Source organism: Chelon labrosus (assembly GCF_963514085.1).
Source record: "Chelon labrosus genome assembly, chromosome: 20".
NCBI lineage: Eukaryota > Metazoa > Chordata > Actinopteri > Mugiliformes > Mugilidae > Chelon > Chelon labrosus.
Window position 1 is genome coordinate 5,076,612 of NC_140353.1, and position 27,899 is coordinate 5,104,510.

The 27,899-nt window shown below is 41.4% G+C and overlaps 2 protein-coding genes across 5 annotated transcripts in view; one reads left to right on the forward strand and one right to left on the reverse strand.

The window, feature by feature from the left end:
- map4k5 (mitogen-activated protein kinase kinase kinase kinase 5) overlaps positions 1–15,501 on the reverse strand; it is a 28,973-nt gene extending 13,472 nt beyond the window's left edge. For 2 of the 4 annotated variants that reach the window (XM_084569793.1, XM_084569791.1), the window contains exons 1-13: positions 15,041–15,501; positions 14,408–14,672; positions 10,030–10,087; positions 5,854–5,944; positions 4,107–4,171; positions 3,931–3,986; positions 3,790–3,837; positions 2,899–2,941; positions 2,699–2,771; positions 1,721–1,852; positions 1,431–1,493; positions 1,229–1,310; positions 564–680 (exon numbers count right to left, since the gene is read on the reverse strand). In XM_084569793.1, the coding sequence (XP_084425919.1) occupies positions 564–680; positions 1,229–1,310; positions 1,431–1,493; positions 1,721–1,852; positions 2,699–2,771; positions 2,899–2,941; positions 3,790–3,837; positions 3,931–3,986; positions 4,107–4,171; positions 5,854–5,944; positions 10,030–10,087; positions 14,408–14,515 (936 nt within the window). In that variant the 5' untranslated portion in view covers positions 14,516–14,672; positions 15,041–15,501. The remainder of the gene's footprint in view (positions 1–563; positions 681–1,228; positions 1,311–1,430; positions 1,494–1,720; positions 1,853–2,698; positions 2,772–2,898; positions 2,942–3,789; positions 3,838–3,930; positions 3,987–4,106; positions 4,172–5,853; positions 5,945–10,029; positions 10,088–14,407; positions 14,673–15,040) is intronic. The other 2 variants (XM_084569794.1, XM_084569792.1) reach the window with 1 other exon arrangement.
- A 1,758-nt stretch (positions 15,502–17,259) lies between these two features.
- Positions 17,260–27,637, forward strand: atl1 (atlastin GTPase 1). The gene is made up of 13 exons (XM_084568723.1): positions 17,260–18,433; positions 18,929–19,063; positions 19,613–19,717; positions 20,226–20,276; positions 20,425–20,481; positions 20,574–20,666; positions 20,744–20,882; positions 21,784–21,911; positions 23,029–23,085; positions 23,642–23,713; positions 23,808–24,239; positions 24,843–24,857; positions 25,609–27,637. Exons 1-13 carry the CDS (start codon positions 18,155–18,157, stop codon positions 25,720–25,722), a joined length of 1,677 nt encoding a protein of 558 aa, XP_084424849.1. The 5' UTR covers positions 17,260–18,154; the 3' UTR covers positions 25,723–27,637.
- Positions 27,638–27,899: the final 262 nt, after the last annotated feature.

Below are 27,899 nucleotides of genomic sequence, written 5' to 3' on the forward strand. Positions count from 1 at the left end.
TGTTAAAGGAAAGCCAAGAGCTGCTTTTCTTGTGCGTCATCACATTATTATGCATCTCAGAGGCTGTGTGTTTGTAACAAGCTCCATTGCTCGCAGTCAATAGCCTTCAGGATTTTTTTTTTTTTTCTTTTTTCACACATCGTGGCCAAGACAGTGCCACTGCTGTCAGGGGGAGAAAAGCACAATGGTCTTTTAAAAGGCGCTGGTACCACCTCTTTGGCTGCCACATAGATGTGATGCTGATTCCATTTGGAATAATAATGTCAATGGGACAGAATCAAGATGTGGGGGAAGTTTTTCGGGGAAGGGGAAAGACTTCAATCTCAGTGATTATCTTTTATTGCCGAGCTGCAGAAGAGCCAAGCTGCTCTGATATTTACATTCACTGCCGATAGAGTGGCAGTGTTTGCAAAGCCTGTTTTACTACAAGACTGTGTTGTTGTTTTTACCTTTTTATCTGCAACAAGATAGTCAGAAAACATCGATTACTGGGGCGTATGTTTTATTTTTGTATATTATATGCTCTCAAATAAATTGCATTATTTGAGCACGTGAGGTATTACCTCGAGGTCGTCATCGTCCACTTCGCTGTAATGTTGGTGGTTGTCTGGGTTGTTCATCTTATCGAGAAGGTCGACGGCGAGCCGCCTTGTCAAACCTGTCTGGGCCACAAACACGTGCTGGAAGAAACAGTACAACATTAAAGGTCATTAGTGCAGTCATAAACAGAGATTTTTCTGTTTTGATATGCCTCACCTGACTAATAAGAGCCATGAAACCAGAAGTAGTGCCAGTTTTATTGACAGGGTAATGAAAACTACTGGGCAGGGCGCTGTGTAAATAATAATAAAAGAATATCTTTTAAGAGTACTGTGTTTATAGTTTGAGCGAGACCTAGGAATTAAAAGCAGGTGTAAACTGAAATTGGCTAGCTTTTCAAGCCCTCTGAATGAGACATAATTATACAGCTTTAATTAATATGTAACTATTGAACACTGAACAGTTCAAGGCCAGAACGTGACCGAATGTCAAACATCTAGAAATTGAGCCAAACCACACAGAAGCTCATCAGACCAACTGAGGCGCTGCCATGACTGAGACTCGGCAAACATTTTTTAGTATGAAATATTCAAAATAAAGAAATAAATAGCAGCTGCGGAGCATAAACTTTTCAATCTCACACTGAAGACATTTACTGCGCATCACAGATAAGAGTAAGATTTATTACCGATAGAAGTTTCTCTGCAGTTGGCCGCTTCTTCGGGTTCTTTGTCAGAGACACTTTGACAAAGTTATGGAAGGCAGCAGACCTGTGGGAGAAGATAATTTTGTTTTAATACCGTGATTATTCCTGCTATCAGGTAACAGCAAAGTATACAGTTTCATATCGTAATCCCACAATAGCAGACTGATTATTCGGAGACACTCACCATTTGTTTTTGTCTTTTAGCTTGGGAGGCTGGAAGCTACTCTTTGACATCAAAAACAAGGCCCTGAAGAAGAAAAGGATATGAAAGCGAGGAATAAAAAAAAAAAAAAATGCCTGCAACATCTTCTAATTATATCGCAAACATAATTTGCTTAAAACAGGATGACCGTTTAAGTAATCAAAAGACGTGATGAAACATTTGAGGCAAACAAAGGCAGGAAGCAGCCGAAGAATCGTGTGAGGAAGCTCTGAGTGATCTTTTTTTTTTTGGGGTGGTGAAATAAATCGCACCTCATTGGATGCAGGTCAAACATCGGAGGCTGCAGCTCGGCCAGCTCTATGGACGTGATGCCAACGGCCCAGATGTCACACAGCTGGTTGTAGCCGCCGTTCTTCTCCACTGCCGCTACTTCTGGAGCCATCCTAAACAAAGTCAGGACAAGGCATCATTGGCTGCACAATAGTCAGGACCAAAGACGGTTAGCTTTGTTGGAATTAAAAACTAAATAAATACTGGAGCTGCATTTCCACCTAAGAAAGGCTTCCAAGGGACTAGGAAACTTTGAAGGCACATGTCAACCACAGGAGTAAGGGTCTAAATGAAATTTGGGGGGAATTATTTTACTCCCAAAAAGGTCCCTCAGGTGGAAATACGTTTAGCTTTTGAGTTAAACATTTTAAAAGTACAGGAAAATTGGGATTGAGGATTACACTAGTGAACATTCCTGATTGGTTGATTAGCATTTTTTTTCTGTACTAAATTGTGAGTTATGTTTGCATTATGAGTGTTTTAAATCTATTTTGCTATTTGCAAAGCAGTAAATAACAATAAACAGCAGCATGACTTTAATCTTAGACTGACCTGGAGCAGGTAGCTGCATAGTTGCATCGCAGGTATTTAGACGACAATCTATCTAAAGAAACCTCTGATTCCTTGAAAAACGTTACTGGTGCTAAAAGTTCCGGGAACTTTGGATGCGAAGGCTGCTTAAGACTGTGATAATCCACTGCAGTAAATAAACTGAATAAGGGGTTAGTCTCAGTGACAGCAGACAGGTCGGTGTCTGAGGGTTTAGTCTCTTGCTCTAGGACACTACTGTGGGAATTTGAACTTGCAGAGTTAAGGTGAAGCATCCGTCTAAAAACACCAACACAAAGAAAATATCCCAAAATGTGGCTGAAAGTCTTTCATCACAGTTCCTTTGAATTAGATTAACAAAAACCTATAAAAGGGCACAAAGGCTTGTTTTGTAAGGGTGACACACTCACCAATAAGGTGTTCCGATGAAGGACTTTCTTTTGGCAATGGTGGCTGTTATTTTGGCTGCAACTCCAAAGTCAGCTGTAACAAGGAGCGACAGGGCTTTTCAGGTTATGTAATGAACATACGACTGAAAGCTTCCAAGGAGTTCAAGTCCTCGGGCATTTTTTTTGCCGTTGAGCAATTAAGATGCCCAACGGCAGCTTACCTAACTTCACATCTCCGTTGTCTGTAAGAAGTATGTTGGCACCCTGTTAAACAAAAACACATTAATTTTATTAGGCCATAATAATGTTTTAGTGTCAAGAGTCAGAGATTTAAGAGGCTGAGCTGATGTTTTGTTCCATCTCATTCATGTGCCGTTTATGTTTTTGCCACTTTTTCTTTCACCTCATCAGGTTGATGCATTAACTCCTGATCTGTTACTGATCTAACATCAAATAAAATTGGACCAATAGTTTTTATTTTTTATTTTTGACAGTTCCACAGACTGTGTTTCTGTTGGCTGTGAGTGACAGTCTCTCTGGAGGCATCCTGGGGTGAGAGTAGAGGAAACAGGAAGTGCTTGCTGCGTAGAGCTGAGAAAAGATAATACGTCCAGCCCTGACCTTTATGATAACACATGAGAGCGAGGCACCAGACTTTCGCGCATGCATTGAGCGCGATCGACTTCAGCTCAACCTCAAAACCTGCAGAGAGGAGCCAGCGGTCACATGCTTTCGAGTGAGCACATCCTCGCCTATGCTTTTCCTGTGGCTTCAGTTCACACATCTGCTGCGATGCTGCGTCAGAGACAAGCCTGACCTCTGGACTGCTTGGAGGCCAAAAGACGCACTTGCAGCGACATTAATAGTTCTGAAGCTGCGCCACTGCTGCGCTACTGCTGCTTCCTTTCGTCAGTCTCAAACGTCTGCTTTTTTTTTTTTTTTTTTTTTTCTACCCCTTCCTTCCTCTTATTAATTTGCAAAGCTGCTGCTCAAAGATTTTAGTTTTAATCTGTGTTTGGCTTGGAACAAAAATAAAAATAGTTGAGTGGCACACCAGATTTAGTATGACGTGGAAAAAAATCTTTACAAAACAACATAAAATGAGATGATACCTTGATGTCTCGGTGCATCTTGCCCTTGCTGTGCAGATAACCCAAACCCTGTAAAGGAAATGAAAGCAATCTGTAACGAGTAGCCGTGAAACCACAGACTATTTGATATTTACTTAACACAAGGTCTAAATCTCAAATTACCTGCAAGGTCTCTCTGCTGACATAAGCTATCTGAAGCTCTGATAAAGGTCCAGTCACTACAAGAATACAATCTCATTAGATGTTTGCAAAGTGTGGCAGGCAGAGATGGATCATACAAAGCAATATAAAGTAGAGACAAATGCATCTTATTAGCGATGAGTAAGGGAAAGGCTCACCATGATAGATGTCCTGCAGAGATCCTCCACCACAGTACTCCATACATATCCAAAGTTTCTCTCGACTGAAAAAAGGCAAAACACGTAATTGAACAATTTGTTTTTGAGCTGCACAAATCACCATTTCGTCATAGACCCCACACCGCAAACATGCTAAAAAAAACAACAACAACAAGTACACAGAAACATGTGAATGATTAAAGGAAAAACCAACAAACCAGCTGTTCGTGAGTGAGGTGTTGGGGCCACCACATCCTGCCACTACAGGTTTATGCATATTGCCACTGAGGAAGAGAACGCCATTCTACCATTGCATGCGCGTGCTTTTAAGATGATGGCGGAGAGCAGACTGCAACACGTTGGTCCACAAACTCCCATAGGTGATGAGTAAACATCACAGCATATGATTCGTTTTATGTTCACACGTACTCTTACCATTCAGCTACTCCTCATGCCCTAAAAACGGCGTCCATTATTGTGCTGGAAGAGGCTGCTCCCATCAGGGGAGTAAAGGTTTCATCACAGCATAAAGATAGTGGACGTTTCAGGCTCGGGTGTAACCCTCTTATTTATTTCCCAACTCAAATGTTTACAAGTGAAACAAGAAGCATAACACAAAAATATTGGTAGTGTGTGGAAACGGCTAGCTCTTTTTGAGGTCTCTGTTTGAATAGAAAATACTGTCATCAATGTCACAGCTTCTTCATGGGCTGCCCCGGTGCTCCAAGCGATCAGCATGGTGAACGGTGGTGGTAGGAACCAAAGGCACGAGCCGTGTTGGGGTAAACATTTGGGGAGCTCTACATTTGCTGATTATCCGTCAATAAACTGTCCCATTGGTCGTCGCCTCAAAGCTGAAATAAGTTCGTCTCAGTTTGTTTCCACCTACATTTGATGATATCTTGTGGCCACATCGCTGTGTGTTTGCCACTTAAGGATATAAGTGGACCCAAACCATGCCACCAAAATGGCTACAGGGGTGTCAAGAGCTTTGTCTTTTAAGCTGTGGTTTGTTTGTTTGTTTGTTTTTTATAGCTGGGTGCGAATGTGTCACGGGGGTAAGAAGAATAAACTAAAATTATGTAATATTTCTGACAGAACATTAAAGATAAGAGGAACTGGTCAAACATTACTCACTAGGTGAGATGATAATACAGTACTGCTCACTGGTTAAAGGTTTCGAAACACAACAGGGCTACTACTGGCATTTTAACCGCGTTTCAAGAAAATAACTCCAATTATTTTAATACAGTTAATCTGATTTTATTATAATTAATGCATGATGGGGTGCTCATTAAGGATTTACTGGAACCTGTGTGGCAAGACTCTTCCAAGACATGCCCGCTGTGATAAGACAACCGTATAAAAGAGTTCAGAGGCTCCTGATCCAGTTAAACCTGTTGGAAGTCTGAGGCAACTGTGGGAGGATCGGACCGGCTTCCGCTAAGATGCCGGCCACAAAACACGGGCTCCATTAAAACATAAAGAGCGGCATCCTGGCGCTGAATGGCCTCGTCAGCACCAGTCAGCCCAGTTGAAGAGTCTGAGTCATACTTTCACACACCGTCGTGACTAAGTAATTAAATACATCATGTGAGTTTCGGGCAACGGCTTGTGAAATCCTTCTGACAGTTACATATGAATTCCACGACTGTTATACCGAGAGCTTGCCCGGGACAGAGACGGGAGAAAACAAACGGAGTAAAATGACAAAGCAGGAGTATACAGGAGGAGAGTTGGCTCTTACCAGAGGTAGCTCCCAAAGTAGGCCACAATATTGTGGTGCATGCATTCCTTCACCATGAAGATTTCCTGCTGTATGATGGAAAAGTCATCCCCTGGAAACAGAGGGAGAAATCACACAGACACACGGACACAAATTATTTTCATTTTCTGCACAAGGAGCTGCTTTGTTTTAAAATGAGAAACGACGGCAACGTGAAATAATTTGTTTTACGGTATGTGTATAATAATCAACTCAACAAAACAAATGTTGACGACACTAGAATAAAGTCTGAACTTAACTTTAGGCTTTAGGGAAAAACTCAAATCTTTCCTTTTGGTTAACCATACTTGAAAAACACCACAGAGCAAACTCGTACCATATTTGCCTCTCTGTGGCTCCATACCTCTAATAATCTCTGTGCAAATACAGCAGATTATAGAAGAGCCAATAACATGAGAAAGAACATCTTGTACTTTTAAAGTTCATTTGGTATAGGCCAATATCCAGGCTGTTTTCCAGTTCGGCGACGCACTTTTAACATATCCGACCAGTAGGAAGCAAGAAGACAAAAATATGTAGGACCAGCTGCTCCCAATTGTGGAGAGACACAGCCCTGGAATACATTAACAGGAGGTTAAGATCTACCAGACCCTGCCAGCTTCAGCGCTCTATCAACAGACTGTCATCGTAGGCAGCAGGCCAGATTAAGCTCATTTAATGCACACACACTCTCTGCCAAGAAACGTTAAAATCAAAAACAGGCTGCACATTAACAGAGGTGGAAATTACACACAATAAACTGTTTCTTCTTTTCTTTTCTTTTCCCAGCATATGATCAAATGTGTCGGCTGTGTTCACAAACATGGGTTTGAAAATCGGAGGCCAACGACTCTTGTCAAGCAAATTTTGGCTATTAGCGCCTAACCTTGAACTACGCCAGCACGTAGCTCCAGAAACTGAACCAGGTGGCTCGTGGTCCAACTCAATTAAAGAGATATGGGGCTGTTTGGACTCTGGAGGGAAACATGATGAATGGAGATATCTTACAAAGGCTCTTTATCAAGCAGTAACAGTTTGTACCTTGTTTTCAGCCTGTCTGGGAAGGTTTAGTCTCCCTCATGTGAGCGTCTGAATTAAAACCTGTTGGGAATGCTACCACGTGCAAAAGCGCGCAACCAATAAACAGCCGGCCTCTAAACTTCCACTTGCTTTGAACTAAGGTTTTCCAGACTATCGAGTGTCATCACAAGACTCATGAGGCATAACTATTTAACGACTTATCTGATCTAAAGCGACACATGCAGGTACCGGTTATTGTTATACACGTATACGTACGTATGGGAGAAAACACCCTAATGTCTTCTGATCAGATTATTCCAAGTGACAGATAGGATCATTTCACAAAGGGGGTGAAAAGGGGATGACACAAGCCAAAAAATATGTGTGCGAGATGTTTTATTACGCAAAAGAAAGAGCAAGTCACCAGTAGGAGGGCGCATTAAGAGGATGTATTACGGAATGATCTGCTCGTCACACCGCCACGGTCTTATTGTTTTTACAGAAACAATTTGTCTGGAACACGCTGACGTGTCTCGGTGTTTATGTTCATCCCGCTGCCAAGAATGCAGAAAATTACAGAAAAATTCCAAAACTAGACGTCACAAGTGTTCGAATTCCTTTCAGGGGCACGATAAGTTTCACAATTAGTAAAAAATTAAACCACACACACCGCTGCAGGGAGCCCGTTATGAATGCGTACCTCAACAGAGAATTTCTGCAGGGACCTTAAAACCACGAGACAGTAGCGCCGCCAGTATTTGGACTCTTGTCTGATCGCTGTCTGGTTACATCATCGGTAATTTCCCACACAAGAATTAAAACAAACAAACAAACAAAAACAACAACTAGGACAGATGCTAACGGCTAGCATTGCAATTGGCACAAGTTAAATTATGCTCAACACTGTCTCCGCTAATTAATAACATAATACATTAAACAACAAGTTTCCTAATTAGTTTGTCAGTTTAAGTTGTAGATGTCAAGTGAAAACATTGTAATATAATTCTGTTAGAGTTTATTTGGGTCATTATGTAGTGTTTAATCAAAGGATTAATGGCTCCGATAGATTAATCAACTGAAAGAACAATGTTCGCAGCAGCCCCGCTTCACATTTCTTTATTGAGAATGACTAAACGAGTATGTGCTCAATTGTGGAAGTGACATGCTTGCATTATTCGGTCTGAACCTTCCCTTCTACCTCTAAAATGTAGAAAGACGCTGCAAGGGCGTCGTGAATGTCTCACGGCTGCCAGTTACAGCTTCAGCGCAGACTGTGAATGATGACAAATGTGTGAATTATTTCCTGGAGTCTTGCAACACTAGAAATACTTCAAGAAGCATGAATTTGGAGAACCGGTTGATTAGTGTTACTATAATTACACCGTTATTCAAACTTGAGTCAGTAGTTCACGAGGCTGAATTACTGTTGCTCACCTACATTTACCAGTGCATCTGTTGACAGACAGCAAACGCTTCGAAGAGCCGCAAAAATGTGAGCAATTTCGGTGACATGACTCTGACCTTGGTCGAAAAATAAAAAAGAATATGACAAGTCCCCCCCGCAATCTTCTCTTCTTGGCGAGTTGAGGCCGAAGAGCCTCGCCACTTCCCCTCAGACTGAGCGCTTCCCTCTGCTCTGAACATACACAATCTCGCTCCTCGTGTCGGGTTTCAATTCAGTATGTTGGAGTTATTCGGCGCTGACCAATGTCACGTATAGACGGTTTTAAATCTGTTAAAATTACATTTACGAAGGTGAAAGACGACAGCAGTGTGTTTACTTTGGGCTTTCGACTATTTAAGCACCAAGCTATGAGATATTTTCACAAGTAACCGCTTAAGTTCTGACGCGAGAAAATAAAATTTGCTGGTACAGTTGATAGAAACTGCTCCGTTGTTTTATGGCTTCCAGCAGAATTTATAATGTCAGTCAGGAAGTGGGTGCAAAACACACAAAACTGAAAAACTTAACTGCCATAAGAGGAACCAAGTTAGAAAAAAGACGCCTAAAGATGTTTGTACACAGCCAAAACAAAAAAAAAAAAAAAGAAGCCCTCGGTGGTTATTATTTCCAAATGATCTGATGAACAACCTCCACAGCCTTGCAGCCAGAGGGCTTCACCACACCACTCCTAACTCTGTCCCTTACTTCACACACCAGCGTCACTCCTCCTAGTCTAACCTGTTTGATTGCACGGTCCACCCAAAAGCTGTTTACCTCAAGTTCAGAGAGAGGAGTGACTCTTGCAAGTGAAAAAAGAAAAACCTGGGGTGAAAGAAAAGATAGTCCTTTTTAAACAGGATGACGCAGGCTCTGTTAATACTTGTTTAAAAAAAATGTAAAGCAAACACGAGTAAAGCAAACAGGAGCTGGATTTAAAACCTGCTCAGTGCTGCACAGCTGGTTTACATTTTACTGCATCTAAACTATTCATCTATATTTTACGTAATGTGCTAAATTTGCACAAATTGTTATTACTGTAGCTGCATGCATCTACAGTTTCTACTCTCAAAGATCAGCCAGCAGCAAGAATACAAGAATAATCTTTCTTCCTACTTGCAGCTAGCCTCTCTTGATCTTCTAATGCTCTAATCCTCTCCCCTCTGATATCATGCAGAATATGTAAAGTCTTAAATTAAGGCTCGAGACGTTTCAGCTGATTTCATGCTGATCGTGCCGAGTTTACAGGTTAAACACCGAGCGAGTTCGTTACGGAGAAAAACGAAAACAAACAAAAGTGAACTTTGGATGAAAACGCATCGTCAGTCGCGCACATGCAGCACAGGGACGTGATGAATGAAAGAGAAAACAAACAGAAGCGAATCTCTTCCTTCCCTGGCTGGTAATCAGCTGAGCTCTGTCTGGATGCTGGTGGTACAAAGCCCTCTTCGTAATCCCACTAATCTGGATCGGGCTAACTCTGTCACTAGGTTATCACCAAGCACGGACCCCAAAGCTGGGCGCAGTCAGAAATGTTTTCCCCGTCCTTCTCCGTACACCTCGGGTCTCTCGGACATTTTCTTTTTCTTTCACAACATTTTGATCAATATTCAAAATAATGTTTTATAGGATTCAGCATTAATATTTCTATTAAAGATACCAAACTATGTAAATTTGATGTAGAAGATGACACTCACCTGGCTCCAACTTTATGATCTTCACAGCAGCGAGCTCTCCTGTCTGTATGTTGCGAGCCTGAAACACACGACAACAACTTTCAGCAAAACTACAAATAATAATGCTACTTCTACTGTTTTCATCACAGACTGTTGTCCAACTGAACTTAGACAGAAAATAAGTCTCCAATTATGACCGCTAAATATTACAAACACCCAATATGGTTCAAGCTCATCCATTGCGAGGATTTGTGTTTATTTGTTGTTCAAGAAAATGTGTTTCTCTTTTGATGTATCGGGTATTCTGACTATTTTAAGTCATTTAAAGTTAAATTTACTTTAAAAAATAACAAGTTGAATGATTACATAACATGAGGCAGTACTCTGACGGGACAGGCCTGCGTGGGCATTAAAACAATGAATGTCAGCCGGATGATGCAGCTCCATAAAATGTTGGCTCACCCATCAGATGAACTCAGCATCAATGCATTTTCAAACAGTCCTCCAAATGTTGGTTATCTCGATATTCGTCAGCTAAAAACCAAACGAACGTCCCCTTAAACTAACATCATCACCAGAGGTCATTAGGTCAACACATGGGCAGTGTTAGTCAGCATCCATCTACTCAACTGTTATTCATCAGAAAACCTTCAAATATCAAATCAATTAATGACTTTTTATTGACATTTGAAGTCTTGAAATTGCGTATTTTCAAATATATTTGCTTCACCAGCCTCGCGTCGTGACATTTTATTACCCCGAACAACTACAACCGAGTTTGCAGGGAGCAGACATTAAGTTCAGTGAAATTTCTGTGCCAAAGTAGGATGACTTCCAAATCCAGGTCAAGACGGGATGCTGGCTAATCCGTGGGAGTGAAGTGACGGGACGGGACGGGCGGCTAAATCATCCGTAAACCATAAAACCCTCCAGCATGGCCACCTTTCAAAGCTGGGAATGTGCTCCAGCTATAAACACTAACCCACACAAAGCTCTGCGGCTGATTCCACGTGCAACAAATATCCACTCTCTAAAAAAAAAAAAAAAACGGGACAGTTATTCTGTTTTGTTTGTACCATGGCACATTGGTTCAGCTTTCGGATTCAGAAACAGAGTACATGCTTAAAACCTGCATCTCACTTTACACTTCCTGAATAACCAACCTGAGAACTTAACCAGTAAAAGGGAAGTGGCTCTTCATATGTACGATGCCGCAGAGGAGAAGACAGCTTTATCAACCCTAAGCTATCTTTTGACTGGAGGCATGTAAAGAGACGAGATCTGACATGAGATCAATCACCATCTCTGTCTTGGGGGATAAGTGTCTACACGAATCTGAGGCCACCTGTAGTAAAGATGTCTCCTTACGATAAAAACACTCCATTGCATCCAAGTTTTAACGACTTATTGAAAGCTTTTTAAAACCATGCCACAGCGTTTCCTTCTGCAAAAATAAAACGAAGAAGAAGACGATGCTTCTTCTTCTTCTTCTTCTTCAGTGGCAGTTGGCTAGCGTCAAAGCAGCCGAAAAAGCAGACAAAGAAAAGAAGAAGAAGAGAAAAACCTACTACTTCTTCTGTTTCAGTTGTGGTTGGCAAGTGTCAAAACTAACAAAATTCAAAAGAACCAAAATCATGTGACTAAACAGTGTGAAACAACTTGGAAAATGAAATCACTCAGACAGAAATTGTGCAATGTGGATGTTTGGCGAGGTTGTAGTGGGTCGTCATTCAATGCTACCAACTTGATTCACCAGCCAAAGTAAAAAGGCTCAAGCAAAGGCTGCAACGAAACAACACTGAACACTGAAGAGGAGGAAAACGTCTTGGAGATAGCTTCTTGGTGAACAACATCACAGAGAGTTCAAGGCGATGGAAGACCGGCCCGTTTCCGTGGCGGAGAACGCAAATGTTTATCGTCTCTCAAACACTACATTAGCTTTTACGGCTCTATTTATTGGACTTAATACGGTCGCATGTGATCTATTAGAATACAAGTAAGATAAGAAAAGGCTTTATGAATCTGCCAGGGAAATTAAATGGGAAAAGGGGAAAGAAAATTTAGTTTGTGTAAGATCGGATCGAGACTCGGGTCAGGCGATGCTCAATATCAGAAGATCGGGGGGCAAAAAAAACTTGATTAAGAAGAGTAAAAGCGACCGAAGGGTACAGGATTCCTTGGTTTCTTGTTTGACATCCAACTTTAACACAAACATTAACAGAGGTGGCTTCCAATACGGGCCTTTTGTAGACGATATTTAGTTTTTGTTCACTGAAGCAAATATGCTTCACAAAAACAAATATATTTTTGACAAAAAAAAAAGGTTAAAAAGTAGTACTTTAAGACATAATCCAATAACATCAAGAGATATGAGCCCAGAATTAAGATAAATAGAATGATACACAGCAGGCATGTGTGATTTTCATATATATAATAGGATAATGAATCTTTAAATTCCAACTGTGTGGGCGTGACAGGCCATAAGAAGACTTTTCCCAATTTGAGGTGTTTCCGCCGTCAGCACGGCCCACAACACACCCATAAGTGAAACGCGTGTTTAGACAGGGAGCCTGATCGTATTTCAGGCCGCTGCGGCCCTCAGCTCTGGGAGAATACCAGGCGCAGCATTCCACCGGTCTGGGGGTGGGGGGGCCGGCCAGAGAGGCTTTGTATGGAGCCTGTGACAGACCGGCTGAACTATCGCAGTCTGGCTCGGATGGTTTCGCCTGTTTGTCCGCGACAGATGGATAAACAAGTAGAAAATTCTCCGGCGTTAACACACCTCGCTACGGCCAGGCAAACAGGAGCTAGACTATACAGGACATTAACAACACATGCTCAAAAACTGAAACCACTTCAGATAAATATAGCAGTTTAGTTGTATTGCTGCTGGACTTTCTGCAGGAAAGCAAAGGTGCACACTTCCTCGTAGGCCTGCAGCTGAATCTATTTTAAAAATACACACTAAAAGTCTCAGTTTCATCTCACTTACTGAATATTAAATTGTGTGAGAGTGAAAGGGATTTTCAAGATTGTAAGTAAATGCACAATGACTTGCCAGCTTATTACGTAAACTGAATTAATGTACTCCAATATAACAATCCTCCACTAAGTTCCCCTTTGTGGCGGTTATAATGTTCAGTTTATGTTGAAACAACATTAAAAAGGTAATTAAACTGTATGATCATTTTGAAGGATGTACATTTTGGTGCTGTTAAACTGGATTTAACTATTAATCATAGTTATTTAGTGTAACTCAATGACTAAAATGGGTTTGTCCAAATAATCGTACAAGTTAATGTACTTTTAAACAAATGCTGGATACCACCGCCATCACGAAGCCACTGTAGCGCAGGGCTATAAGATCAGAATTAGGCCTGTCAAAGCTAAGACGATAATAATTGCAGTTTAGGAAATCAGGAAACGTTCTGGATGTCGAGCAGAAACAGACCAACAAAAGGGTTTTCCGAAAATGGCAAGGCTCAGACCCAAAGTCCTGCCAGACTTGGCCCTCCCGAACAAGAGCAGAGCCAACTGCATTCACCGCTGACCAGAACCCGAGCCACTGCCAGAGCATGACAAGTCCCAAATACCTCCCGCTAGCTCACAGCTGATCCAGAGAGCCCTCTTCCCCCCTCGTCAAAGGCAGACCACTCTGAGCAGTTTTGCAACGTAGCTGCAGCACATTTGTTATTAACAAGCACATCTGTCATTTCTCGTGTTAATTAGAGCGTTGAAAATGTTTAAAATGTACATTTATAACCAATTTAACTATGGAAATCAGATAATTAACAGTAATTTAACATTTTTTATTGATTAAAAGCCCTAATTAGCATGCATTTGTTTCCACTAGTGTACCTAATGAACAGCCAAGTGAGAGTGGTTCCTTCTTTATGTACATATTTAGTTACGCAGATATCAAACGTGTTCCAGCTGGCTATGAGATGCAAAACTAAGTCATCAATACTCCAAGGCAAGCTACACACTATTTAAAGACTTATATTTTAGTACATAACTGGCTGCATGGATACATGGTAGACGTGGGACGATGCGTAACGTTGTGTGCACAATAAAATGCTTCACTTAACGGCATCATGTCCAGGAAACCGTTTCAGTTAACGGTAATACAGTCGCCACAAACAGGAGAAAGATAAAACCCGCTCGATTACTGTTGCAGCCAAAACAATATTAAAAAAAAAAGTAAATGAGGCGAATGAATGAATTAATGCTGGGGTTGGCTCGCAGTCAGAGGCTACTGTCAAATGTGTTCACCACATGTTATCACGGCTTCACAGGACAAACCGACACTTAAAATTACAACAGGGTGATTAGTCAGGAGATGGCAAGTATCTGGTATCTCTTAATGACAGACTGTGGGAGCCAATAACTCTTACTGTACCTTGTACACGTCGCCATATGTGCCACTTCCCACCCTCTGAATGAGCTCAAAGTCATGCTGAGGGTTTCTCCTCTGGATCTCACCACTCGGCCGTGGAAAGTTATCCATAGTAGCTTGAACCAAACCTCCTTTTTGTTTTGTTTTTTTTTCCTTTACATTTAGTTGATCAAGTCTGGCGTTGATGGTTTGATAAAAAATACAAAAAGAAAAAGGTCTTGGGTGTTAATCGGTGTTAATCAGACAGCTCTCCTCTGTGGTCCATGTCCTGGAATAAAAGTATAAAAAGTTTAGGGAGAAAGTGAGAGCAACAACAACTTAAAAGACAAAAAGGTGAAGTTGAGACTTTTATTTTGACATCTGTCTCATGAGCAAGGCTAACTTTTAATCTACCTAAACAAAAAAAAATGTCGTTTTGCATCATTTAACGAGTAAAAAATTAAGCAGCAACTACTAAAACATGAGTCAGTGTAGCATTAACGTTGTGGTCACTCCAGCAAATAGCCTTAGCCCGAAGCAGGAGGGAGGGAGGGGAGGAGAGGGAGGGCTTAGCATCCACGCTAATGCTAATGCTAAAGCTAATGCTAAGTAGCGAACGTTAACTTAGCCTCGCTTCTAACTTCTAGCTCTACGCACCTTTCACAACGCAAACACCGAGAGTCGGAGCGTCTTGCATGTTTTAAATCCTCCCCCGGACCGTTAAATGTGACGGCGGCGTCGAAAAACGGCACAAATTAATAAAGAAAAGCGGAGCCCCTTTGTTATCGAGGAAACAGTAGTAAACTTCAGTTGGCTGCTGCTGCTGCTGCTGCTGCTGCGGTGGTGGCGGCGGCGGCTGTTCACTCCGTCTCCTTCGGGGCAACGGCAGCGCAGACGTTAACCGTCCACTTCAATCCCCGCAAAAACACCAGCGTTAACTCCTGCCCTTGACGTGTCATTTCCCTCCGCTGACACATTTAGAGACGCGGCAGACTCGTGCGTGGAATAACGACAAGAAAGTAGAGAAATAGTGCGTTATTAATCGGGAGTTAGGTGAAAGAGAAGAAAAAAAAAATGGGGCTCCCGTGAAAGCAACAGTGTGCCGCTACTAATCTCTGCGGAGCCGCATTTACAGCAGAGGGCTACAGTGCTGCGTTCAGGAGCGCCGCGGAAATCCAAGTAGCTCAACAGGAAAAACCAGTCCAGTGCAAAATATCGAGTCCTACAAGTATACGAATAGGAAATTAATTAATATGGAGCACATCTGTGTGCATTTTAACAAATAACGGTGCGCATCACAACAAGAATAAAGAGAAATGTTAAAAGTTTAGTCGTGTTTCTTTCTATTTTCTGGATTTCTATTAATTTCCTGGTGCAACTACATTTATAATACTGTATCCCATTTCATCTGTTTTTCTAACTACTGAATCTCCTAAGATCAAGATTTAAAAGACCATACATAAGATTTCATACCTTATTTCTACTATTTTTATCTAATACATACCTTTTACACTGTTTTGTCCTGCTTCTGTAATTCATAAAATCTACTTTTCTTTTCTTTTCTTTTCTTAACATAGGATGCAAGCTATTATCAGCTCCACCATGACTATCTACATTAACATTACATCCACATTAGTAATCCAGTTTTATAATGGATATACATATAATAATACAGTATATACCAATGAAGAGTAGTTTTACTTATATTCACCAAGAAAAAAATAGTAATAATTCTTCAGATTGCTGTCTTTAAACTGAATCAAAATGTCTTTGACCTAATTCAACCCAGATTGGCTGACATATTTTTAATTAAATAACTGAATCTGAACGCCTCACCAGTCACTACCTGTTTGTTGATCCTTTTTTTACGTTTACATATTTACGACAGTCCGCGAAGGCAGCGTGGGTTCCAATTTCTGTGTAATTACTGCCACCTACTGACAAAAACTGAAATTGCACATTAAGTAATTGCACATTAGTGTTGAAGAAAACAGTCCTGGTCGCAGCTGCAGCCACATATTCAGCTGTCTTACTTATTTTTATTAAAAATGCCACAAACTGCTTTCGATTTCCCCGAAGCATTGAGCTTTACAATAAACCGGAATAACAGACAACAGCGCCCCCCGTGGACATGCACGGTCCCTGCATCACTCTGGGAATAAAAGCTCCATCATCATCATCCTCCTGCGGAGCGAGCATCGTTTTGGTGGAGACGGGGCGTCCTCCCAGCTCCTCTCATGACCGCCGACTAGGGTCGCTCATCAACGCACGAACAGAGGGATACACGGACAGCATCAATGGCGAAGCACCGTCCCGACAGAGACAGCTGGGGTGAGTGTACGTACACTATTTCATATTTCATGCTCCCCTTGACGAACAGACATTTTTTTTTTTGTTCCTGTCGAGGAGAGGGTGTAAGCAATGCAGCCAATTAGAGGTTAATTCTAGACTTCACCGTATACGGTTTGTTTTTGATCATATTGTAATAATTTATCTCTATGTTATAATATCTAATGATCAGAAAGGAAATACGCCGCGTTTCAGCTCATCTCTCTGCAGGAATATCGGCTCAGTCGAGCATAAACCATACATTTTAAAGCATATGTTTCACCAGTAATCACAAGAAATGCATGTGCAGGCCCTGAAAAGGCCCCAAAATCACCTTCTGAACTGATTAAACGTGCCACTGTGCGCGTCTTATCATGGTCCGTGGTGCATTTGGTACAAAATTATGTAATGTTGCATCTGTCATCATCTTCAGTAGCATCATCTGCACTCTGAGCATCACAGCTATCATCACTATCACCTCCAGCGATCCATGATTATGATGATAACCAGCCTCCCAATTGACCCTGGAGTGTTAACTTTAAAACCCAGGCCTGTAAATGAGAAGGAAAGGGCTCATAGACTGTGTTAGAGGGTGAGGGAAAATATAAGATTAAAAAAAAAAGAAGAAGAAAAAAAGAAAAAGGCTGCTGTTTGTCATTAGTTTATCTAGTCTGACCCACTTTAAGCAGACAGGGCTTCTGACGTCTTCTGCAACATGATCTGGTTAACCAGGCAGGCTCACGCAGGGCTGGCCGGGGGTGAGGCCTTTCCATGCAGGAGACAGGAAGCCGAGCAAACTCACAGTCCTCGAGAGGAAGCCACGGATGATTCCTGGCTGAATTATTCACAGTGCATTCTTGGCGCCCTGCGTGCATACGTCTTGTTTAGCACGGCCCTCAAACTCTGCCTGCCTCTCCTCAGTCTGTCACGGGCAGATTTGTGAGAATTACAGGCTTTTATTTGGAATTACACCCTCGAATGCTGGAGTGAGCGACGCGGTCTGAGATTCGAGTTTGTGGTGGCATTAAACAAACGTTACGAGGGAGGACTTGGCTCAAATCCCTGAAAATGTTTCGCTTCAGGACCGTCCCGCAGCTTGCATGCTCCACATGAGGCAGCAAAGATTGGAAACATACTGAGTCACTGCCTGGAAAGCACCGGAAAAAGCTCTCAATGGGCATGATCTCACTGGATACAAACAGATTGGATGGCTAGCATGGCCTGATTCACTGTAATTATTATTAACAGGCGATGCTATTGATTCAGGGCTAACAGGAAGCAATAATGGACTCAGCTTCCTCTTTTCTTTGCTAATGGACCACTAAGTCCACTCATCATCACTGTGCAGAAGTTCCGGCTGTTCAGACTCTCACTTAATAACATTTTAGTTGTTATTTCACACCCGATATACATCTCTGCTTGTGAGTTCATATAGAGCTGAATATGCTTCCCCCTCTCTCTTGCCCTCCAGGGTCCCTCAGTGACAAAAATGTGTACGACTGGAGCTCAGAGGAGGAGGAGCCGGACGGAAGGGCCCGGCCCGTGCAGGTGCTGCTGGTCAAAGACGACCACACCTTCGAGCTGGACGAGGCGGCGCTGAACCGGATCCTGCTGTCCGAGGAGGTCAGAGACCGAGAGGTGGTGGCCATCTCCGTGGCCGGGGCCTTCCGGAAGGGCAAGTCCTTCCTCATGGACTTCATGCTGCGCTACATGTACAACCACGTAAGTCTCTGAGACCTGGAATCAGTGAGCGTGGCAAAGGTTTGCAGTCTTAACTTAGGATGTGGTAAACCTGACATGTTTTTATCCCAAATATCGAACAATATAATGTAAATTTAATTAATTTAAAGCCTTTAAGTTTTGTAGAATCTTGGGAAAGTCCATTTAAAATCAGACTTGTAAACAATCTTCTGTGATTTAAATTTAAAAGGACGTAAAGAAAAGACTAAAAGGGCGTTTACAAACAAATATATCTCGATTTAAATTAATTAATTTGCAGAAAATGAATAAAATGTACAAAGACACTTAGGAAACACATATATGAACACTTATAAACCATAAATATGTGTATAATCTCACAAATACACTCCTTTCTTTCCCTTTATATATCTATATATGTGTATTCAAGTCAATGTTTTTAACTGCAACTTAACTACAAATCGAGAAAACACCCCGTAGAGAATAAACTGACCCGTCGTCTGATCTCATGGTGCCCAGGCGTCCGAGGACTGGCTCGGAACCGCAGACGAGCCTCTGACCGGCTTCTCCTGGAGGGGAGGCTCGGAGAGGGAGACCACCGGCATCCAGATCTGGAGCGAGGTCTTTCTGGTGGACAAACCGGACGGAAGAAAGGTGAAGTCTGAGAGAGCGTGCATCATCCCACAGCTGGATTAGAAAGAGTAGACTGTTACGGTGCAATCAGGTTCATGTGACTTTTCTCCATTAATCTTGGCAACAGGTTGTCTCTTTCTTCACTGCTCAGCTTGATATTCCTAAAAGTTGCCCAATATGAACACACTTTAGTGGGAAAACTCAAAGGAAAACGCCTATAATTTTAAGGCTTCATTCAGAACTATCGGTTGAACCCAGGTGTGTTGTTTTGTGGCCATTATTTTCTATTGGATTGTGGTCAGTGCTTTGTGATGGCCACTGCAATACCTCAACATTTAGAAGTATGCTTGGGGTCATTGTCCATTTGGAAAACCCTTTTGCAACCCAGCTTCATCTTCCTGGCTGATATCTCTACACGTAGCTCCAATACATCCCCTTTAACATGATGCTGCCACTGCCGTGCTTCACAGTCGGCTGGCAGCCTTCCTCTTTCTCCTCTTTACTTAGTGCGAGCTTAGTGAGCCCTGGAAATAATTCACGCCACCGTCCTCGTCTTGTCTCATCACGCAGGTCGCTGTTTTGCTAATGGACACACAGGGCACGTTTGACAGCCAGTCGACGCTGAGGGATTCAGCCACGGTGTTCGCCCTGAGCACCATGATAAGCTCCATGCAGGTACAATCACCTTGACTCAGCCGACCCAGCTTTAACCTAGAAGGGAATGCTGCATATTTATGTGAATGCATAAATATATGTTTGTAATTTTGTCCAAGCTATCGGTTAAATTAGTGCTCTCTGAGTCGCTCTCAAGAAAAATGCAAATACAGAGGGCGTCGTCCCCTCTCTTTCACATTTTTAAAAGGCATGAAAGCCAGAATAAATTATATTGTTTTTAAAAGTTAACCTTTAATTTTAACTTTAAATAATTCATGCCACTGACACTCAATGGGACATTCCCATCAGCCCCAAAAGCTACTAATTAGCAAATGTTAGCAGCACGCTAACTAACTGTCTGCTAGACATCAGCACGTTAGCATTTATCTTAAAACACTGTGCCAAAGTAAAGGGTCACAAAACTGTTCTCCAACACCCGATTATTTTTTATTGAATACGTGTACCGTATATTTTTGTTTGTCCTGCCAAATTATACAAATGAACACTGCGGATGAATGTTGTCTTTCAGGTTTACAACATCTCACAGAATGTACAAGAGGACGACCTTCAGCACCTGCAGGTAAAACTGTAAACAATATCTCCTCAAAGATTAAATCTGCACAGCTGGACGTGTACTTTAGTATTTGGTTGCATCTCCAGGGCTATGACATGAACATAAATTATAGCGGTGGATCTTTTTAAAACATGTGTAATGTCTTTTATTTCAGCTTTTTACCGAGTATGGTAGACTAGCAATGGAGGAGACATTTCTCAAACCATTCCAGGTACTGGTCACTGGATTATTACTATATGCTGATCAAATACAAACGTCTTTTCACTTTTATTTGAAGCAATTTGAAATTGTTTTCTTTCCTAGTCCATGATTTTCCTTGTTCGAGACTGGAGCTTTCCGTACGAGTTTACCTACGGACAGGAAGGAGGCATGAAGTTCCTGGAGAAGCGGCTGAAGGTCAGAATCAGTTTCACATCCTCTGCTGGCATCGCCGTTAACAGGACGGTTTACTAATGGAACGTTTTGCGTTGCAGATCTCAGAGAACCAGCACGAGGAGCTGCAGAACGTGCGCAAACACATCCACTCCTGCTTTACCAACATCTCCTGTTTCCTGATGCCTCACCCCGGCCTCAAAGTGGCCACCAACCCACACTTTGACGGAAGGATTATAGGTAGATTCTCAACACTGGTGGCTTTGAAATGGGAGACGTTGGAGCAAAGTGCATGGAGTAATTTAGTTTAGATCTGTGATCATATTTGTGATCTTCAAAGGATTAATCTTTATGATCTTGGTGATCCTCTGTCTCCTCAACTAGGACCATTAGCAGGTCCAAGTTTGACATTTGGCACCGTTTACCCCCTCAAGACTAATTATTCTCCATCTTTTTGACCTGCAGAACTCAGCTGCATGTTTGTTACCATGCTAAGTTGCTAAGCTAAGGCCGTATCCCTGGTAAATTGTGGAGATACTAACCAGCAGCTCGTAAACATTATTGTTGTTTGCATGCTAACATGCTAAGCCAAGTCTGTAAACCTTGTTAACACTGTAGATACCAACCTGCAGTTTGTTAACATTGCTGTGGTTAGCCTGCTAACAACATTATTGTTGTTGTAATGTTGTGTAACAACATTATTGTTGCTAGCATGCTGACGTGCTAAGCTAAGACTGTAAACCTGGTAAATATCAGAGATACTAACCAGCAGCACCTTGTTGTTAGCATGCTAACACGACCAGCTAAGACTGTAAACATTGTAAACACTGCAGATACCAACCAGCAGCTTTTTAACACTATTGTTGTTAGCACGCTAACATGCTAACATGTTAAGCTAAGACTGTAAACCTGGTAAATATCAGAGATACTAAACAGCAGCATCTTGTTGTTAGCAGCCTAACATGCTCAACCTGGTAGACCCTGTAGTAACTAACCAGTAGCTTGTCAACATTGTCATTGTTAGCATGCAAAAATTAGCTCTCAGGGGGGAAAGATGAATGTTTATTGTTTTTTTTTTTTATGATCTTAATTTCTTATTTTCTTGGATTTCTGCTCACCAGTTGTTCTCCTCCTTGTCTAGAGATTGACGGCGAGTTCATAAACAACCTGAAGGTTCTGGTCCCCTGGCTCCTCAGTCCTCGCAACATCGACGTCAAGGAGATCAACGGCAGCAAAATCACCTGCAGAGGCCTGGTGGAGTATTTCAAGGTCAGAACAGAGGGAGCGTGAGGATGAGGATGGACAGGAGGAGCTGACACAGTGCTTCATAGTTAAAACTACGGTGGCCTGGAGGTGCAAATCAACATTACAAAACATAAAACACTTTTACAAATTCTGAAACAAATTTACATTTCAGAAAACAAAACTACAAGTCTTAAAACAAAATTACATTTCAGAAAACAAATTTACATTTTAGAAAACAAAATTACATCTCAGAAAACACATTTACAAGTTGCAAAACAAAATTACAATTCAGAAAACAAATTTACAAGATGCAAAACAAATTTACATTTCAGAAAACAAAATACAAGTTGTAAAACAAAATTACATTTCAGAAAAAAAAATTACAAGTTGTAAAACAAAATTACATTTCAGAAAACAAATTTACAAATTGCAAAACAAATTTACATTTCAGAAAACAAAATGACAAATAACATAACACTTTTACAAAGACCAAAACACTTTTACAATATCTGAAACAAATTTACATTTCAGAAAACAAATTTACAAGACACCAAACACTTTGACAAACTGCAGAAACAAATTTACAAAAAGGCCAACATCAACCGGAAAGGGAATGTACCAACCCCGGGGTTGTTTCAGATATTGTAAAAGTGTTTTGGTCTTTGTAAAAGTGTTATGTTATTTGTCATTTTGTTTTCTGAAATGTAAATTTGTTTTGCAATTTGTAAATTTGTTTTCTGAAATGTAATTTTGTTTTACAACTTGTAATTTTTTTTTCTGAAATGTAATTTTGTTTTACAACTTGTATTTTGTTTTCTGAAATGTAAATTTGTTTTGCATCTTGTAAATTTGTTTTCTGAATTGTAATTTTGTTTTGCAACTTGTAAATGTGTTTTCTGAGATGTAATTTTGTTTTCTAAAATGTAAATTTGTTTTCTGAAATGTAATTTTGTTTTCTAAAATGTAAATTTGTTTTCTGAAATGTAAATTTGTTTCAGAATTTGTAAAAGTGTTTTATGTTTTGTAATGTTGATTTGCACCTCCAGGCCACCGTATAAAACTCTTCATCAGATGATTGAGTTATCACCTGTCACAGCCACATGTTTCTAATTATTCTATTATTGCTTTTATTATATTTCAGGCGTACATCAAGATCTACCAAGGTGAGGAGCTGCCACATCCGAAGTCAATGCTACAGGTACATTTTTACTTTTATTAATTTCCACACTCTGATTGGCCATAACATTATGACCACTGATAGTTGATGTGTTAGACATAGGAAAACCTGAAGGATTTGAGAGTGTTTGACAAGGGCTCTCCAAAACTGTAGATCCTGTGGGGTGTTCTGGGTCTTCAGTGGTCAAGCAAAAGTGATCTAAGGAAGGAAATGCGACTAGGTGGCCAAGGCTCAACATGGGGAGAGGGATGAAGACGAGAAACCGTATCTCAAATTCCCCAGATCTCAATCCAATCAAGCATCTGTGGGTTGCCCAGGACAAATAAGTCCAACCTGTTAAGGCCCTACCTTGCAACTAATGCCAATGTTTTGGTGCCAGATACCACAGCGCACCCTTAAATGTCTAGTGGAGTCCATGCTTCAACAGGTCAGGGCTGTTTAGGTGGCAAAAGGGGAGACTACACAATATTACTAGGCTGGTCATAATGTTATGGCTGATATGGCTGTATAGTAGATGTTTATAGAGAGTTTGTGACTTTACTGTATTCAAATAATACTTCCATGTGCTTCCTCTCAGGCCACAGCAGAGGCGAATAACTTAGCAGCCGTTGCAGCTGCAAAAGATCTGTACAACAAGAAAATGGAGGGGGTTGGTGAAAACATGATTTTTCATTTCAAATGTATTACAACCATCTACTATCTACCTAATTTACCTGCTTTGACCCCATACCACCTGTTCCCAGGTCTGTGGAGGTGATCGTCCCTTCCTGGCCCCCAGTGAGCTGCAGGCCCGGCACAGCGCCATCAGAGAAGAGGCCCTGCAGGTGTTCCGGGGCGTGAAGAAGATGGGCGGCGAGGAGTTCAGCCGGCGCTACCTGCAGCAGCTGGAGACGGAGATCGACGAGGTGTTCGTCCAGTACATCAAGCACAATGACTCCAAGAACATTTTCCACGCGGCCCGCACGCCGGCCACGCTGTTCGTGGTCATCTTTGTCATGTACGTGGCGGCGGGCATCACGGGCTTTGTGGGCGTGGACATCATCGCCAGCCTGTGTAACATGATCCTCGGCCTGGCGCTGATCACCCTCTGCACCTGGGCCTACATCCGGTACTCCGGGGAGTACAGGGAACTCGGGGCCGTCATCGACCAGGTGGCTGGAGCTCTGTGGGACCAGGTAAATCCCAGAGAAATTATTTTAAGATCTGATTAGCAGCTAAATCTGTGACAATAAGAAGAGACACAGGTCTAAATAATATATTCATGAGTTCAGGGTCCTGGTACCGAGTCTATTTTAGGTGTAAGTTATATAGTTATAGGATTTTATCATTTTCTCTGGACAAAATTCACCGGCAGCGTTTTCACCGATGGAAAAAAGAAAAATTTTGTAACAAAAACGAAGAAAATTTTTAATAATTCAAATAATTTTGTATGAAATCAGTGAAGGTTAATGGTGACAGTTTTAATATCTTAAAAATGTATACAATTATTCGTTAATAAATTGTTAGTAATAACACATAAATAAATTAAAAATAGTAAACTATCTGCATTTTTATTTAAACTTATTAAAACTAAACCAAAACAAAAATTTTGATCAGACAATTATGTCAAAGTCCACACCTCATTAGTGACTAGTGGCATCGTTAAACCTCTAGGGGGCAGCAGCCTCCTTTAAATCATTATTATGCTAATGTGGCATCTTTACATACTGTTTGTTTTATTATTATAGCTGATTATATGCTCATGTTTCATATATTTATTTCTTTTCATGCCTCTGCAGGGGAGCACAAATGAGGTAAGTGGATCAGCGTTTTCGAGATTTGTGCCACAGCTTCAATCTAAAACCAGCTTGTAGTTGACTTTAGGCTGAATTATCAACTGAGCACAGGGTTTTTTTTTAAACTGAAGATATCACCACGATAATCTAATTTACCGTTAATTATTGAACTGAAGAGTCTGAACTCAGGTTGTATTCCTTAGCCCTGCCTTGAAGCTCATTAGCAGACAATCTGGCCTTTGTCTGCACGACTCCTAACTCACATGATAAAAAGCAACACTGCATTTTACTCTTTATTGATCTGTTTAAAGCTTCTGATAGTGTTTCTGTAGGCGTTTTAAGTTATGATATAGAGTTCAAACTGTTGCGTTGGGAGCAGCTGTAAATTAAGGCTTTAGTCGGCTGAAGGTGTCCCTCAAGGCTTAATACTAGTCCCACATATTTTTGTATTATAAAATACACCTTTCTTGTATCTGTTACCAGAAAACAAACAAAAAATAGCATTATTGTGGCATATGCAGTATTTTCAGATCAGTTTAGTGAGAGATCCGAACCACCATGAGCACTAGTGGCATGAGCTGCTGCACACACTAGCTTAGATTTCTAACAATACACTCTTTTGTGTCTGTACGTGTGAGGATTTAATTATTATGATCCTGTGTTTAAGTCATTTGATATTTCCAAGATAAATAAACGAACATTATTTAACATTTTTAAGTGGGTTAAAGTCTCTGCCTGTAATCACTTGCGTCTTGTCTTCTCTCCGCAGGCTCTCTACAAGCTCTACAATGTAGCGGCCAATCACAGGCACCTGTACCACCACGCCTTCCCGGGGCCTCAGGTGGACGAGGTCCCCGAGGAGCAGGAAAAGAAGAGGGACTGATTACGTAAAGTCAGAAGACAGCAGGGACATTCCTTGTGATGAAGAAGAAAGAGGGACATCCTCACCCATCAGGCACTCTTTTATCCCGGCTGGTTTCACCCACCACCACCACCACCACCACTTTAATCCTTATAATGTTCACGCGTAGTTCAATGTCAGAGCGTCTCCTCGGCCCGGAGGCTGCTTTCAAGCGATGGATGCAACGTTTCATCTCTCACCTTTTTGTCCGAGGAGGAATTAATAAAAACACACACCTGTACAGATTCTGTAGGCACTCTGCTGGAGGAGACTGCTGCGTATCCGGCTTCACCACTCGTCTCTGATTTTTTCCAAAAAAAACATATAGCCCAACATGTGACATCCCTGCCGCCCTTCCCTCCCTGCGCACATTGGTGACGATCTGTTGAAGTTTAGTGCCGTTCATACAGAACAATATCTAACGATCTGCGAAAGCCAAAAATATCTACTGTGTGTTAAGTAATGAAGCGTTTTCATCAGCATGGTAAATGGTTAGTGTCTGTCATCTTTAAACTCTAAAAACCAGGTATATAAAAAAAAATAAATGAATATTTCAGTGGTTGTGACGAAGTGGTACCGTGCCATAAACATGTAAAGCTTAGTGGGACACTCTCTGGCACATTTGTTAAGTTGGTCTTTGGAGGTTGGCGGATCAGGCCGGCGTGTACATAGGAGCAACAGCAGAGGACGGGGAAGTTCAAAGTTTACACAACATTATCTCTCACTTTATAGTCCGCTTGCAGTTTTGTAATTCTCTATATATATGTGCGCGTGTGTGTGTGTGTGTGTTTTGGCTTTTGAGAGATTTCATTCATTGTGAGGGAGGCGGTCGGAGCCATTGTTTTGTTGCGTTTCTCGCCGAATGTTCGAGCAACAAAAAAAAAAAAAACAGAGGAATGTAGCCGTCCCGCGGCCGCCGCCGAGGAATCAAAGCTTGATGTTATTAGGCGTGGCGACGGGGCCCGCTTAAAAAAAAAAGAAAAGGATCCTCATTCCACGTCTCTTTCATCATCTACACACACACACTGAATCGACTGCACCGTGAAGGAGGTTTTCCAAAAACTTGCTTGCATTTGTAAAAAAAAAAAGAAAAAGAGGCTTGTAGTGGTGAATACTCTGTGTGTGTAACTCTGCGCTTCTTGTTTTGAGCTCTGCGCTGTAAAAAAAAAATGGCAAAAAGCTGCAGCACACACACTTTCGTTTTTTTTCCTCTGCTCGCCAACATTACAGGAACACTGTCATGCATATTTAGCAAGTTTATAGTGAGGTTTGACCTCAAGGCTTGAAAATTTAAAGGCGCTTGCAGCAGAGCGGCTTCTCCAGTCTTCCACAATGTGTAATCAGCGTCGGCGAGGCCTTTCACGCAGGGAGCCGTCAGGTCAAGAGTCAAGATCCGTGAAGTTTTACGTGTTTGTTTTTTTTTTTTCTTTTCATTTTCACGACTGTGTTCTGGATGTCCGTTCACGAGTCAGAAACGTACTGTAGTATCTGTTTACATTGTGTTGAAAGAAAAAAACAAACTAAAAGCTCATTGACACTTAAATCATCTCTGGATACGGTGGGAGCCTCTTTGATATGAATAAAGTCAAGCTTCCCAGTCTGCTTAGTTTCAGCACACGCACATGCAAAATTTCAGTTACAAAGACATGACTAATAAAGTTGGACCAAATTAATGTCATCCAGACTTTTGGTTTTATCGAACGTGTTTTAAGACATAAACTGATAAACTGAACTCATCGAAAAGTCCAAACAGTTTACAATTAATTTAAAGACTCGATGCAAGAGGTATGAGAAAGTGGATGTTTCTAGCTTTTAGTTCGCTCTCTTTTAGCTCTGATTTGGGTCTCCACCATTTTTGTGTCCGAGTCCGTCTTCTGTTTGCTGCTGAGTAAAAATAAAATAATCAGGTGCCCACTGTGGACAAAGACGCTGCCACGATGCTGTAGAAGTGAAGCAGAATAATCAGACAGTCATTCTGTAGCTTCATAAAGCTAAAGGAAGAAAGAAAATTCAGCTGATACAATAAAATATTGTTCGGGTCTCCTATAGGAGGCAAGAACTCCAGGTTGATTGGTGTTTAGTTTAATAACTAGATACAAGAAGTATGATTTTGGTCTCCATCTTCTTCTTAACCTCATCTACGTTCACCAGCTCGTCTC